At 38.8% G+C, this 16,160-nt stretch overlaps 1 protein-coding gene across 1 annotated transcript in view; it reads left to right on the top strand.

Moving 5' to 3' along the window:
* LOC131878067 (papilin-like) overlaps positions 1-16,160 on the top strand; it is a 51,823-nt gene that overhangs the window by 27,466 nt on the left and 8,197 nt on the right. The window contains exons 23-29 of the mRNA XM_059223968.1: positions 198-793; positions 5,220-5,369; positions 6,051-6,384; positions 7,798-7,944; positions 8,490-8,778; positions 13,475-13,653; positions 14,281-14,524. Coding sequence (XP_059079951.1) covers positions 198-793; positions 5,220-5,369; positions 6,051-6,384; positions 7,798-7,944; positions 8,490-8,778; positions 13,475-13,653; positions 14,281-14,524 — 1,939 coding nt within the window. The remainder of the gene's footprint in view (positions 1-197; positions 794-5,219; positions 5,370-6,050; positions 6,385-7,797; positions 7,945-8,489; positions 8,779-13,474; positions 13,654-14,280; positions 14,525-16,160) is intronic.

Below are 16,160 nucleotides of genomic sequence, written 5' to 3'. Positions count from 1 at the left end.
TCTTTTCTTGTATTTGTTGGCATGAAAACAATCCTGATCTATTTTGAGTCCTTAATACCATTATTTGAAAAAATACGAACACTGCACTAAAACGTCATTAAGAAAAACAAAAGTCAAGGAACTTCAAAAATGGCTCTCTCCGCCCAACAAAACCTTATTCAAAATTTGATTGCGTCATTTTTGATTTTCTACTCTAGGTACTTCGATAATTTCGAAAAGCGTTGCATGCCCTTTTACTACGGAGGTTGCGAGGGCAATGGAAACCGTTTCGACACTTTGGACGATTGTCAAAAATCCTGCCCGGCGGAATTTCTCTCGGCCGATGTCTGCCAACTGCCTGAGGAGGCTGGTCCTTGTCGGGATTACCTGGAACGATACTTTTTCGATGCCGTCGATGGAACTTGCAAGTTGTTCTACTTTGGAGGCTGTGAGGGGAACAAGAACAATTTCAAGACCATGGACGAATGCCAAAGCCGATGCTCTGTGGACTTCAGTATTCCAATAGAGGAGGAATTCAAGTCGGAATTTTGCTTCTTGGCCAAGGAAGCAGGGATCGGGGATCAAGCTCAAAAGCGATGGTTCTATGACAGTTCCCAAGGAATATGCGAGCAATTCGACTACAAGGGTAAAAAAGGCAATGGAAACCGATTCCTCACTCGACAGGCTTGTGAAATGTCCTGCCAGCCCAGCCAAGATGTGTGCGAACTTCCCAAGATTGTGGGTCCATGTGGAGGTCGAGAAGAGCAGTTCTGGTACGACAAGGAGAAGGACGATTGTTTCACGTTCGATTGGGGTGAGTTCATGACCGTTTAATAAACAAAGACTGTTTGAGGAGGAACCAATGAATGCATTGGCATAGATGGATGAGCGGAATTTTGATTATTATCATTAGTGGGGCCATGGTAATACCATCCAGATATGCCAGATATGCCTTCTTTTTAAAAACAGTTTTGCTATTAAGAATTAACTTGAACTTGGTCGAACGATGCACTTGAATGAACATGCCTGAGTGATTGAATATGAGGCTGAGACATCATTTTGACGAACAGAACAAATTTAATGTCAGCTAAGGCCATGCTAATTTTCGCCCTAATCGAGTAATCCTGTGAAACCAAATTAAGATTGTAGTCAATAGTACTAGATAACTAAAAAGGTTCGATAGTTAATTGCTTCTGTCTTTTCGGATTTTAAGGTCTACAGCATATCAATGTAAAAAGATTTTTTTGCCTTGTCCAGAGGCTTGAAAGTTTAGCATAAGAATGTACAAAAGTAAAATAACGGTAAATTGGCACAGCTTATTCAAAAATATTCAAAGTATATATAATTAAAATACATGCTCAATCTAAGATATAGTGTGATCCCAAACAATTGATCCGTCAACGTTGAACAGATCAATGGAACAGAAAAGCATACATATACAAGCTCTTGGGTAGATCAAGCGAAAAACTCATCAATCCACACTAAACAAGTGCTACCAGAGCTAGACTGACGAAACCTGTGGACAAGGCACAAATCAGTTCATTGAAGGGTCCGAGAACTGACCGTACGGATATGTAGTAAAATGTGGGCTCAAAGTGTTACTTTCAGGCAGGATGTGAAAACACTACAGAAATGCAATGAGTAAGCCTAAGGTCAGACTTGTATCCAAAGAAATCAGGATTGCCCTGGAAAGCGCCACAGTGGAAATTGAGTTTCATCAACTCAACCACTTTTTCTGGATTTGGCTTCCGAAATATTTCACATATATTTATCTATATTCAATATAGACAATTGACTTTTAAGAGATGAGTACTACAATGAAACATGTCGCTCGAATTCTAAACTAGGAGATTGGTGTCCAAAAAGTAACTAAAACAGAACAACGTTTTTCGCCAAAGTATGTCTGTAAACACAAAATATGGAGACAGTAATTGTAGAGGGCGTCTTTGAGGAACCTTGTTTAACGATCTAGCATTTTGAAGCGATAGAGAAAAACAGAAAAAAAGAGAGGCCTCCACAACTAGCAAACATTGAGGATGTCTTTTTGAGACGTCTCTCTTTTGATGAGCTAGGATCCTGCTCTTTCTATCTCATATTGATGTTCCCACAATAGCGTGTCCAGTCAGGTTCTTTGTGGCTGGTAATTAACTTCTTTTTCATTATTGTGATCGTCTTTGGTGACAACAGACCACCAAAAGGTTCCCCATCATTCCAATTTGGAACGAAGAAATAACTTATCAAAGACAATTTCCTTAGAAAAGAGAAAAGAACTTACCAGAAATGTCTCGTGCTTTCTTTACTCATTAATCAATGATTAATGAGTAATCACTGCATGCGGTGTAGAAGGCTCTTTTCATGGTTTGCTTATTCTCTTAAAACAAACCAAAACAGAAACATTCCCGGAGCCAATAGTGTCTCACAAAATGATTCAAAGACAAAAAAGGAAGAATTGGTCTTGATTATAGAACTTATGTAGAGTGGTACAAAAGAGAATCTGGTCACCTTCTTTCTCACGAAACGGCAGGTACCGGAAAGGTACTCCATCAAAATCGTTATGGATATTTTCGAGCTCAAAATATTTTGACTACGATCGAAACCGATTGAATGTCACGCTTGCAGAATCTGTAAACCTTTGAAAGCTATTGTTTTTTTAAGGTTTTCAAACAACCTATACACGGAATTATCCTCAACGCCAAGGGATCACTTCTAGCTTTAAAACCAAGGCCTATTGGCAAAAAATGTGGTGGGTTCACAAGCCCATGTCTACCTCATTTTTCACAAGCATGAGGCTTTCCTAATAAATGACACTCGCTCTATTTTCAAGGACACTAAAGGAATTGAAAAAATGAGTGAGTGCATTTTTTTGACTCCAAATTGGACAGGTTGACATTGGACAGACACAAAATAACTTGAACAGTGGGCTTTGTTTTGTCCCAATAATACAATAAAATACATTTACATTGCGTTTTATATGCCAAGGTAAGTGACTAGAGTTCGAAAGAATAAACCTGGCGTACGTTAGTGCATCAAGGCCAATAAGACCATAGATATGGTTTTGTACTGTATCAATAAAAGCATCTGCCTGAAATGGAAGTGACAAACAGATATTCAAGAACATAGACGAAGTTGACAGTCGTGACAGACAGCTAGAGACTGGATGCTACAGCCTTTTTTGTCAATAATTGGGGGCTTATTTTGGTCGTTTTCGCTTTCAGGCTTGTGGTCTTTAAGGAGGGGTTTGAGATGGAGACCGTTCAGTGCGTTGATAATTGTGTACTCAATTCAACGTGAGATGAATATCAATCTGTCGCTGTAAGCACAGTAACGTTGTATCTAATGTCTTTGACTTGAAGGCTGAATCAAATTTAAATCCCCAAGGAGCAATGAAACTCAATGCATGCACAATACAGTTTGGCTGGGCATGTTGTTTTTGAATCTGCTCCATGGAATAACGTCAGTTGTTCATGAACGCGGTCACTTGACAACCCCTATGGGAAACATCTGACAGGCACCATTAGTTTTACCGAAGGTTCCAAATTGGATTGCTAATTTGCAATCGCAAATTTTTTTGATGAGAGGAAGAGTACAACCAAATCAGAAGTTCTCGTTAGCATATTCATATTTGCTTCATTGACTGACGTGAAGGTTCAGGTTTGAAGGAGCTTGTCAAATTCAAACGAAACTCGAAACACATGCAAATATTTCAAATCTTGAGTGTGCGATTAACGTTCAGAAGTTCAATTGAAAGAAAACAAGCAAAAAAGGTCGAGAACATGAACCTTCATATGTACTTTCAGCTTTGATGTAAAATAATCTTTTGTACGTTACGAAAAAGGACGAAAAACTGTCAAGGTCTAAGGATTTGGACCACATTCCATTGGTTGAGCTTGTACTCTTGACCGAGAAAGCGGACATTCAAGTAGCCTTTGGGCCTTGAAGGTTAGGACAACGCCCCCCAAATAAAATGAGCAGATTATAGCGATATTTCCATCGTAAGATGTCATAGCTCATACAAGCACGATATTGTAGAATTATGTTCTTGCGTTCAAATATTGAATGAAAAAATGAAACTGAAGCAGACTTCAACGAGCTATTTTGATTTAAAACTTTTCGGACCTTCCACTTAGTCTAATGCATTTAAACCTGCCTGTTTGGCAAAAAAATTAGGGCACCTGTTTCTTTTTATTCTCGATTTGGTCACCCTGCAATGGCAAAGAAATTAAGATAAAAATCTGAAAAGGAGGAACAGAAAACGAACAAATTGAAAAATGGATGAAAAATGTACAAATGGAAGAAAGTGAAAAAATGCAGAAAAAAGAAAATAAGAAGATGGCTCCCAATCAATTTTTCACTTCCCTAAAACCCGAAATATTTCCCTCCCAGTTTTTACTGTCTTTCAGTTCCACCTACTAGATATGACAGTACCAGCGGTTGGAAAGATAGTTTATCAGGTCAAATTAAGTTTTGAACTATTTTGGTCCTTTTTAGGCAAAAAAGCTTTTCTCGGATTAAAATGAGTTTTTTTTTTAAATATAATTTTTCCGAAAAATAGCATGAAAAAGGCATTCATTTATCTCGTTATTGCAATGCTTCCATTTCTAGCGAGGTTCTTTATTCTGACCATCTTTTCGTAGGAATGAATGTTTTGTTGGGAATTGATAAGTAGCTGAAGGTGTATTCTACTTTTTTTTAAGAATTATGCCGTAGGTTATATGCAGACAAAGATGGCATTGATTTTACAAACCATTCATGATTTGAACCTCACCTACAATAGAAGTTGCAGATATGAATCTGCTTTGAAATGGAATTGTTCATTGATTTAAAGACAAGACTTAACTCAAAAAGGAAGAAGCTCGTGAAAAACAATTCGAATATTTTTTCTTATCTTAAAAGTCATTAAGACATTTGAATAAGCAAGTAAATTCCAACATTTTTCGCCTGAATGTAATTCATTTTCATGTTTTCGGAACTTATTTTGCCTGATTTCCACAAATTAAAAACAAACATTTTTGTCAAAATAAAAATAAATCATTTTCTCCGTACAATGAATCAATGAATTATTTCAATATTCTCAATTGCAATTATCATTTTTTTGGGGGGCGGGCATACGTACATCCATCAAAAGAAGGAAAAAGCACTTCATGAAGTACCTTGATATCTTGTCAAAGAACTGCTCAATAAGTCTCGGAGGTAGTCGACATCTTCGCTTCCTCTGTTTTAAAGCGACATTTCAATTTCAGGTGGATGCCAAGGAAACCGGAATCGATTTGCTTCCCGGCAATTTTGCGAGGCCGCTTGCAAACGTGGAGGTCCTGGGAAGAACCTTCGTCCAACCAACGTTGGACCTCAGGGATCTCTGGTGGACATTTGTAATTTGCCCATCGATCGTGGTATGGAATCTCTCTCGATTTCTTTTGCTCCTACGCTCTCCTCAAAGTTGTTAAGGTCGTTTCGGAATCTCAAGTTGACTTTTAATAAAGAGCAATTTAGGACGAAAATCGGTCTGGGCTGATTAGTCTGAACGTTGAATGAGAGGAGAAGACTAATCCTGATCTGAGGGGATGCACTGTCCCTTAACAAAGTAGATCACATAATGAACTTCTTTGCCAGCATCATAATGTAAGCTTCTTCCCAAAAAATCTTAATCTGACAATCTTCAAGAGGCTCTGAGATAAGAAGGCATGTAGTTTATTAAAAGATTGATCAGATCATCGGAGGAAAGATGAAAAAGATAATTTCACCTTGAACACGGCTGGCCAATCCAAGCGTAAAAAATCGAGGGAATCAATAACGCGATCTTGCCCAAGAAACCATCAAAGGTGACCCTCGATTGTTTGGGTTTCCCACATCCTTCAAATGTTTTGGATTGGTTCATTTGGAAAGCCCCAAACCGTCAATTCTCCTAGTTTTCCACATTTCCAACAAACACGATCCTCTTTCAATCTGTTGTTTTTCAATTCCCCAATTCTTGAAAAAAAAAAACCTCCCATTTCCACCATAATGGCCAAGGAAGGTGGCTTAGCAACCAAACAGATCTATTTTATCTAAAAAACTCCCGCTAATGTTTCCAGGCACCTGCGATGACAAGGTTCCCAATTGGTACTTTACTGGGCAAGAAGGCCAATGCGCGGCCTTCACGTATTCCGGCTGTGAGGGCAACGCCAATCGATTCACAACAGAGGAGCAATGTGATCGCCAGTGCGGCCGATTCAAGAACCAAGATGTGTGCAGCATGCCCAAAGACATTGGGCCTTGTCTGGGTCGGTTCAAGAAATGGTTCTATGACGCGAATGTGCGGAAATGCAAGGAGTTTGCCTTCGGCGGCTGTGAAGGCAATGGAAATCGATTCAGTTCCCAAGAGGAGTGTGAAACCATTTGTGTGGTCTTGGACGAACTCTTGGTTGGGTGGGTATTGGACACGTTAACTTGGGTGGAGGGAGAGATAAGGCGGTCTTTGCAGGAGTCAGATAGTCTTTTGGGAGTACATTCGTGAATCCATTGGGACTATTGGAATTACTGCGTCAAGGTGACTAATAGGAGGAGAGGAGGATTCAGTGATCTCAAATAATTTGAGAATGATGAGTAGGGCTGCTCAATAACTGCAAATACATTATTTTTCACTTTTTCCAATTTTTTCTACATTAGTTGCACATTTTGATTTTTTTGCATTTCTCACCATTTTGGCTCAAGGTATCGACATTTTTTCTTTGATTTGCTCTTTGCCTAGAAACTGTAAAAATACTGAAAAAATACTAAACCAGCTTCCTGCTGCCATTTCACAACATTTGTTTTAAATGACTTTTTAACTTTTTTTTTTACTTTAAATGACCCAAGTGTTCCAGATTACGTTTTTGAGCTTTCAAAAACAGACTGCTCCAAATACAATTTTCAGTATTTGGCCAAAGTATCTTGTGAAAGAAAGATTTATTTACGTTCCTATGGTATGCTACTCGTAAGTGCAACACAACCGACGGCCAACTTAAACACAAATGTTTTGCCACAACCCGAACTGTTTTTGTTTGTAGCACATACAGTATTAGGAGCTTATTTACAAACCTAGTTTGCTTTTATCCTTATCCTTTTGGCTTTGTGGTGCACTTTAAGTAAGAAATAAGGCCTGCTATAATGTTTCAGAAGAGTAGAGAGCTTATAGAGAAAGTTTGTGCACCTCTTACATGTTCTTGAATTTGAGCTTACCATGTCACTTAGCTGTTTCATTACTTTGCTTCTAGCTTTTTTTAAAAAAAAGAGGAGATTGAACTCGAAATGCATCTATTTTTTATATTTCTTTGCATTGCTTGCCTATTTTTTGCACCATTTTCAATTGCATTTTTTGCCAATTTTATTTGCATTATTTGGACAGCCCTGATAATTAGAAACAGAAAACGGAAGGCTAAAAAGTTTGACAAGTATCAATGACGCCAAATTGGTATCAAATTAACTCTCGCAGTTACATTCGTTGACGTTTGGAGCACAATAAGACTGACCTTTCTCTGAACCGATGAAAAAGAAAACCTGTTTACTAATGGACATTATTCAATGATTTTTATTTACAAACTGATAGGCATTGAATATTGAAAAGCGATCCCTCTTCAGATTATGTTGTGTGTAAAATGGCTTGTAAGTCTCAAACTAAGTTGACGAATTTTAGTCTTTCTTGAATTGTCCGTCTAAAACAAGAAAACAGATAAAATAGTCCGGAGAAAGAGCACATAATTGTTTTGTTAACCATCTTGAAGTACGCCCGTATTTGTTCAAGTCTGTTCTACCTGACACTGAATGATGTTGAGGATGTTGACGTCCAATTTTTCTTTCTAGTGGAAACAACACGGATATCTCCAAGAAAACCATTTGCAATCAGGAAATGGATACCGGTCCTTGCGAGGACAGTTTAAAGCGATGGTTCTACTCTCCTGAACGAGGAACATGTATGCCATTCATCTACACCGGTTGCGCTGGAAACATGTAAGCTCACAATTTTGGCCACCTTACCAGATTTCAGGCCCAAAACCTTAATCACGGAACCCATTCGTCGTCGTTTTCATTTTGAGGTTGTGGTCAACAAATTTCCGAGGGAGGATAGAAAATTCCTGATAATCACGAACAAAATTGAAATACCATCCAATTATTTTGTCCATAAGATCCTAAAGCAAGTCTATAAGGCGTAATGGTTGTTTTTTACTTACCTCGTTGTTTGGCGTTCTTTGATAAACATTGGGGTTGCAGGATTTACAGTATGTTTGTTCGACCGCATTGTATGGTTTTCTCTTCCCAAAATACTTTTATCACATAGCTTGGCCATAACTCAAAGTTATAAAAAAATTAGAGCGACATGTGTCCTTAAAAATGCATTTGAAGAATGATTATATGTCTTCATGAACTTTCAACTGTTACTTAACATGACTTTTGACGACTGGCTTTTAGACTTCATCTTACCAAAGTTGGATACATTTCAAAATCTCAGACTGCAAAGATAACAGACATAATCCATTTGTTTCTATGGCTTTCAGGAATCGATTCAAGAGCTACGATGTTTGTATGGGCTTTTGCGAAGCAGCCAGACAAGATTTTTCGCCTTTAGGCCCCGGCAACAAACCACCCCCCGGGGTCAATGGCGCAGAAGTATATGCCCCACCCCCACCACCCGATCTAAGGCCAGAACCCCAACCTGAATTAAACCCAAGACCTGACCAGGTTCCGGAGAACATTGAATATCCCTACAACGGCTATCAGCTCACGGAAGATATTGAAGACCAACCACGCCCAGCCAAGGCTCCTGTTGATTCAGAGCAATGCAGGGTACGTAAAAGATTGGGAATGGTTTTGAGGTCGTGATGGTGGACCTTGGCTATTCTTATTGTAGTATACATAGGATTTGGCCTTTAAGAAAAAGGATTAGGGCCCTCTCATGTTCCACTAGTTTCAAGCCTGCCAACCTGATGTTAGTTGCCATCGCTAGAACGAATTTATGGGGAGATCTTGGTGGCTTGGGAGGTATATTTGATGCCATTCTGAATTCAACTCACCGAATCTGCCGAGAGACTTCGAGTAGTTTTTGTTAGAGGGATCGCTCTTCTGGCGGAAGATTTATGTTGTTTGCGTTGGTTTTACCCTGGGACCTCTAAAGAAATGGACTGTGAACAGGTTTCAATCAGAACAACTTTTCCCTTTTCATAATGAATTCGCAAAATAGGAAGTGTAGGTCGATGTAAGTTACTTTATAAAATTTAATTGCTAGAAAGTTCCATATCGCCAAAAGCTTATGTCGCTGATCGAGAGGAGAACCTTAAGTCTGGAAATTTGTCCAGATATTGTTCTTATTTTAAATGCTGGTCTTGGATGAAATGGATGATTCAGGCGATACGAAATTTTCTCCTACTTTATACATAAGCCCATAGCTTTAGAAGTCCGTGATCTTACCTTGCCCCTGCAGTTTTTCATTTACCAATCAAAGGTAACCAAGCAAGGAGACTAAATCTGTTTTGCTAAATCTGATTTGACGTTTCTGAAAATTTTTTTTTTCAAAAGTCCCATTTCAGGCCAAAAAAATCGATTATTTTTTAATGACCACACCACTATTTCGCGCCTTGTTTAAAATCACACATAGCCAGCCAGCTTTACTTTTTGGAAACCCAGTTGCTAATTGATAATCATCAAGCTTGAGGGAGAAAATAAGAGGGATACTGGTCAGAAATTAGGCGATCAATAAGGGCATTGTGCCGCTATTTTTTATCTATGTTGCTAAGGCCGTAGGGGTGAGCCTCGCTCAGCCAACGAAGCCACCCATCATACCCGTCTAACCAATTATCTGATAGGCAGTGACCATATTAGATTGGTTCTGTATCTGCGTTTACTAATATGCAAGTGTGGCGTAAGCTTTTCTGGAGAAAGACCAGGGATAGTTGGGAAGCTGTGCTAACTTCAAAACTAAACTTTTGATTGGATTGAAATGGCAGCATCCGCAAGATTTAGGGTTATTTTGACATTTTTTTGCATGCTTTGATCAACAAGGATTAGAAAACAAGTTTGCTTTTGAAGTGAGTGTTCTGTAAGCCAGAAGAGGGATATGAACCCGGGCAAAAGGTGTAATAAAAAACGTTGCTCTTTTTTGTTCTTCATAAGGAGATGGAAGTGACGTCAATAATGTATTGCCGTAAGATTTAGGCTAGTTCATAATAAGAGCTTGTCACTTCACTTGCGGAGACTAGTTTTACTAGTAGGATATAGATGTTCTTTTCCGCAGATGGTTAAGGGTAAAAAAAGTTGTAGTTGACAATCCAAAAGTCCTCAAAAACAACTACAGAGAGATCCTCGTGTCTCCCTATCTAAAGATTAGTTTCAAGGTCTTCAGAACTTTCTATTGTGTTTCGTTACACGTACACTAAATAGAAGAAAAAACAGGTAGAAAGTTTCCTCCCAAATCAAAAGCGATTATTTATCTACTTCGAGGTATTGCACAAAAATATTGACTGTGTTGGGCAACTCTTCTCATATTTGCCAGGTTTTTTTTCTGGAAACAATCAGAGAAGCCTTACTTTTGGCGATTCTTTTAGTCAAAAGACTTGAGAGTGACAAACATAGTTTTTCGGGCATTTGGAAATGATTGTGAAATGGTGTATTGGTCCAATTTAACATTCCAGTAAGCTGAATAATTGCCTCCAACTATCAAAACTTTTTAAATATAAAAGATAAACGATAAACTCATGTTGACCAGTAAATAACATGGAAAAAAATTGGTTAATACATTACTTCTAGAATAAAATTTCAGGAACCAGCTTGAAAGGCGTACTTAGCGTCAAAACCTTATTTCTTGGTATGAAATTGATGTTTTTACGGTAGCGTTCAGACACATCTTGGTTCTAGATAACTCGGCGCCAGATAAAACCATAGGAGAAAAAACTGGAAATTTCGCTGAAAGCGTCGGGGAAAAACATCTTTTTGAAAATGAATTCAAATTACAAAACAACTATCCTCCAGCTTAAGCTTCATATTGTTTCAAATCAAATCCCTTGTGTTCAAAAGACGTATTAGAAACATCAAATTTCACTGCTTTGCGGTCCCATAGTTCACGAGTCATTTGATATGTCTCGAATTTTGCCAAAAAATATCAAAATGCGGTTACAATCTTGCAAACTGATTATTGCACTAGAATCACGCCACAAAGCTCAGTTTTATGATGAGCACTATCATTTTCGTCCCAAAACAACTTGTATTACAAAGAAACAAATGATCCAACTCATTGCTCATAGATAGACTTGAAAATTAGGATTTGTCGACAGACTCTCACAGGCAGCCAAAAAAGTGCGCGAGACTCAAGTCGAGTTTTTCAGGACTCGTTAACAACCCTAGCCGTCAGTGCTTTTTTTTAGCTCTGACACACTCATGCTATCTTTCCCATATATACAGTGAATAATATGAAACCATCTTTTTCTATGCATCTACGAGCAGACCTTTCATTGGTTGGTTGTAATTACATTTCGTCTAATAAGTTTTTCGGGGGAAGAATAATTACCCTTGTCAAACGAGATTAGTAGTCACGATTCGAGTTGGAGCTTCCTTCACATGACATTGAATGAAAATAAGTCAACCTTCCAATCAATTCACAACACCCAAATCGTGCTCCGCTCGCCCTTATTGGCTTTTCTGTGAAAGATACTCTTGAAAACGTTTTCAGCCTGAAAGATGCGCGAGTTTTACAAGTATGTCCAGAAATAGGAAAACATCACAAACTCATCAAGTTTCGCACAGATCTCAACATAATGTGGAACATCTCGAGCCTCATCTTGTCATCCCAAAAACGTGCAAGTGACAAGATAAAATGTCTATCTTCATAACTGTGAGAAGGAACATCAAAGACCTAAAATGAGGGCTTTTTGAACGTACGAGCCAAATTAGTGAGTTCGTGGGTTTTCCAATGCTCATTTCACAATCGGATGAAATATGAGATCTTAATGATAATGATCAGAAATGAGGTCGTAAACAAATACTTAAATAATTTTCTGAAGAATCGTTAGCCCTCTGTGGAAACTGGAAGTGCAACCGGATTCACTTTAAAAGATGACGTTTCCAATCCTCACTGGAACTATTTTCAAACTCAATTCGTCAAGTTCCGTGATTCCAAGCTATTCGAGTCCTCAACTTAAGTCTTCCTTTTTGAAAACCACCTTGAAATCTTTGCACCACAACAGAAGCAAAAAAAGTAACCAATCTTCTTCTCACAAGGTCATAGAAAGGTTCACTTACTACTGATTGTTGTGGTTTGCCCAAGGCGAGTTTCTTTGTCCTCTGATAGAAAATTCGAGTTTGTTTGAATACCGCTCTTCTCCAAGAGGCCTGACTTGTAGGTTTCGTCCTTGTCCCATCGATTGATCCAATCAATTCCTATCATTCATCACTCGCCTTCTGGTGAAGTTCGCTGATTAGTTTTCCGATTCTTCCCACAAAATTTGATTGGAGGAAGGCGCATTGCTTTTGTGTGTCTCTTTTTCCCGTTTTTGAGACGGAGATTGCCAACGTTCGCAACACGTCCATCTAGCTCAATAGGAGAAAATACATGAATGAATGACAAGTTGCTTGATCCCTTGGGGGTTAGACAATGATTGCTCTTGCCAATCGGGAGGGGAGGCCCTTGGGATACTAAAAACGTTCTAGTATCTTCCACACTCAAAGCTTTGCCTCAGACACGGCAGGTATAGATGATGCATGGAGTTAAAATAAAAAAATGATTTTATAAGGCAATATTGTAGAGGAACTGACACGTCTGGTTTTTCTTCTTTTGATAAGGACAATTCTTTTACGGCAACCATTATAGGGTTCAGCGGAATGTCGCGTGTAGTCCTTTGGGTTCTAAAACACTACCACTGACGTCAATGGACAATAGGGCATGGATGCCATTTAAAGGAAGTCATTCATCCATCTTGTTAATTATTACGGAACTTTTTTTATGTACGTAGGAAGTATCTCCTGTCTAACTAAAGCCATCATGCAAAGTATCATACATGCAACTAATGATAACCCATTGTAGGAAATTGCCGTTTTTATGCGCGGGATCCTTCCTATTCGTTAAATGGTGCATGCAAACAACATAAATCCATTTTGTAATATCATAAACCAGTCTTGGCGGTTTCAAGGACTTTGGGTGTTAGAGAAACAGAAGCTAAAAATTGCAGTTTCAGATCCTTATTTCTAAACAAGAGGTTAGTTCCTCGTAAGAGAAATGAAATGATGTCACTCGTTGGAATTCGGTTACCAATGAGTAAAAAAGTCCGTTGGAAGGAAGTCGAAAGAATAGATGCAGAAATAGAACATCCGATGACGAACGATAGAAAATTCACAAGCCACCAATCTTAATCCATTTTGCCGTTCAAACCGTCATTTGGCGATTGCGATGAGGTTTTTTTTCTATCCACAATACATCCAACCATTTGCATAATTCTATTCCCAATTCCATCCTTCTTTCATCTGTGAAGCTCGAAATGTTTACTTAATCTTATAGCATGCTGAAGAACGTTGTGCTTACGCCCAATGTGAATATGGAGTCATCCGTTATCTGGATGATCGCAGTGGATGTGAGGCTTGCCAATGTAATGAACCGTGTTTAGGTCATGAATGTCCCGAGGGAACCAAATGCTCGGTTGACCTCTACTACGAGCAAGATGGATCCACAGGATACAGGTAAGCCACCAACGAGGTTAACCACGTGATTTTATTAGCAGAACACGTGCCTCCAAATAAGTACCAACACTATTTGACCACTAACATTGTTCCAAGAGAAACGTACGTCTGAACAAGGCCTTAATGTTGAGCAAATTCAGCGAGGCCTACTTCATGATAGTAAGAAAGAAGGACACTTGAAATTAGCCTGCAGCCTTTTTTTGGTCCGAAAGTGAACTGCCGACAACTATTTTGTATTTTCTATTAGCGAAATAGCTGCAATTCAGCTTATTTGTGAATTTTTTGGTTGTGGTGGTTAGATTTGAATGGTTACTTCATGTGCTCAAATGTTCAATTTAATGTAGAAATATCCATTGCTTCTTTGGTTTCCCCATATTGAAGATAGTTGACAATAAATATGAGTTTCTGTAATTACGTTTACACGTCATTCCAGCAAATTTCGCCGTGTTCATATATAAATTAAACGACTAGAAATGAAAATTTGATCCTTCTACTTTGACAGAACCTGTTGGTTAGCGACGTTACTTTCCTAGTTAAAATTTAACCTTCTAGTTTGAAAGATTACCATAAGGACTCAGACTCACCTGGTAAAAAGCTCTCAATGAGTGAAATCGGAATTAATTTTAGAGCGGTATGCCGAGATGAAACCAAAGATGGTGTCTGTCCCAAATTGAATCGGAATGATTACGCCAGTTGCTCCGAGGATTGCGCAGGAGACAGCGATTGTGGTGGGGACCAGAAGTGTTGCTACAATGGATGTGGGAAGTCATGTTTGGATGTGGTCAAGGATCCTGGGAGCGAGTACCTTCCCGCAGCAGGTGATGGGCAAGCTCCTGTGGTCAGTCAAGATCCCGATGCGCCCAAGATTGAGGCAAGTACTGCTCGACTCATTCAAGCACCATTTTGAGTTAGACCTTGGAACCGGGGTTGGTGTTCCATTAGTGGAGCAAGAGACAGAAATTGGATTGATATAAAAGAGGCCTCATTGAATCTCAACGGAATCTGCTTGAAAAGTAATGGAGTAGGAATAGATTGCTCAAAGGGAACAAAAGTTCAGAGGAATTTGAAACAACGTGACAACGAGACGACCTTCGTCAATTTGCATGTGTGCCAAATCCGATGAACAACGTGAACCTTGACTAGGGGGGGCAATGCTCAGCCTTTTTATTGCCGGATCCGCATTTTCTTCCAATAACCAGGATAAATGTCCGAAAATCACCGAAGGCTTAAAAGTACGACTGGACATTTTTTTAATAATTTTCCACTTTATTTTTAAGAAATATGTAGTGTGAATAGTATGATTTGGCTTCTAAACCACTTAAAGACTTGGAAATGCTGACCTTGGTTTCTGTGTCTAATTGTGTATACTTGTAAGTGTTGCGTCGCACCTTTCAAGGAAAAAACCACGGAGACCGAACAAGTATCTCTGGAAATCCCTAGAATGAGCTAGAGTGACATGGAAAATTCCGAGATAAATTCTTGGACATTCCATGGATCAGGTTGTTTACAAATGGTTTTATGATCCACAATTTGGTTGTAAAAGAGTAAATGCAGACAAAAAAAGTGTCTTATTCTGACGCAAGAGCTAGGCACAAAAGACACACCTTGAAAGAGATATTATCTAGCACAGGAAGGCGATTGTTTTTTTTTGCCACAAGCTTCCAAATATTTCTTTCGTTTGTCATATTTTTGGTCAATTATAAAAGCTCCCAGATTATGCCTTAATTTTCAGTTTTTACATGCTTTTTGTTAGATCTTTTTTGGCTTTACAAAAAAAAACTGGGATTTTAAAACAATTCTTATTTTTTTCTGAGCCCTGCATATAAGTGAGGGATTTCTGCTCTGCATAACAAAACGTATGTTGAAAGTCGAACGAAAAGCCCCAGACAACAAAGCTGAAGGAACCAATTATCCTGTGATCAATTTCCAATCCTAGCTGATGGTGATTCTTGATGACATCTCGCTTGGCACAAAATGCTGAAGCTTAGTACATGGAAAATAACCTTTCCTAAAAGGCAATTTTGGAGTTAGATGAGATCTATCCTGAAAATAACCTGGATATGGAATGGAGGTGATCAGGTTTGGCATATTTCCTTCGCTTTGGACCAATGAAACGTGATATGTTTTGTTCGTTCTCAACGAGCTTCTGATCCACTTTAAAATCTTGGGTGGGCAGAACAAAGAATTTGGTCGGCACAGTGCCCATTATACACCATCGATGCATCTTTAACTTGGGCTTTCCCTACAAGTTCCCTAAAGTCTCGAGTGGCGCTTTTCTATTCTCAACCAAAGCGTTCATCTCGGTTCTGGGAAAAAAACACGTTCATTGACATATCAAACTGAAATGGTTTTGATAATAAATGTATTGGATCTTGGTATAGTGTTGAAATGACTCAAAAGTCAATTCTTCCGAATTGGCAACTTTTGATGACGTCAGTTCAGCCAAATTTCCATTGTCACATCACATGTACGAGATATTTGAGGCACATATTTGCTTTGGTTATTTG

This window comes from Tigriopus californicus, chromosome 3 (assembly GCF_007210705.1).
Source record: "Tigriopus californicus strain San Diego chromosome 3, Tcal_SD_v2.1, whole genome shotgun sequence".
Taxonomy (NCBI): domain Eukaryota; kingdom Metazoa; phylum Arthropoda; class Copepoda; order Harpacticoida; family Harpacticidae; genus Tigriopus; species Tigriopus californicus.
Note: the sequence above shows the minus strand (reverse complement) of the source record. Positions and strands in the feature narration are given on the sequence as shown.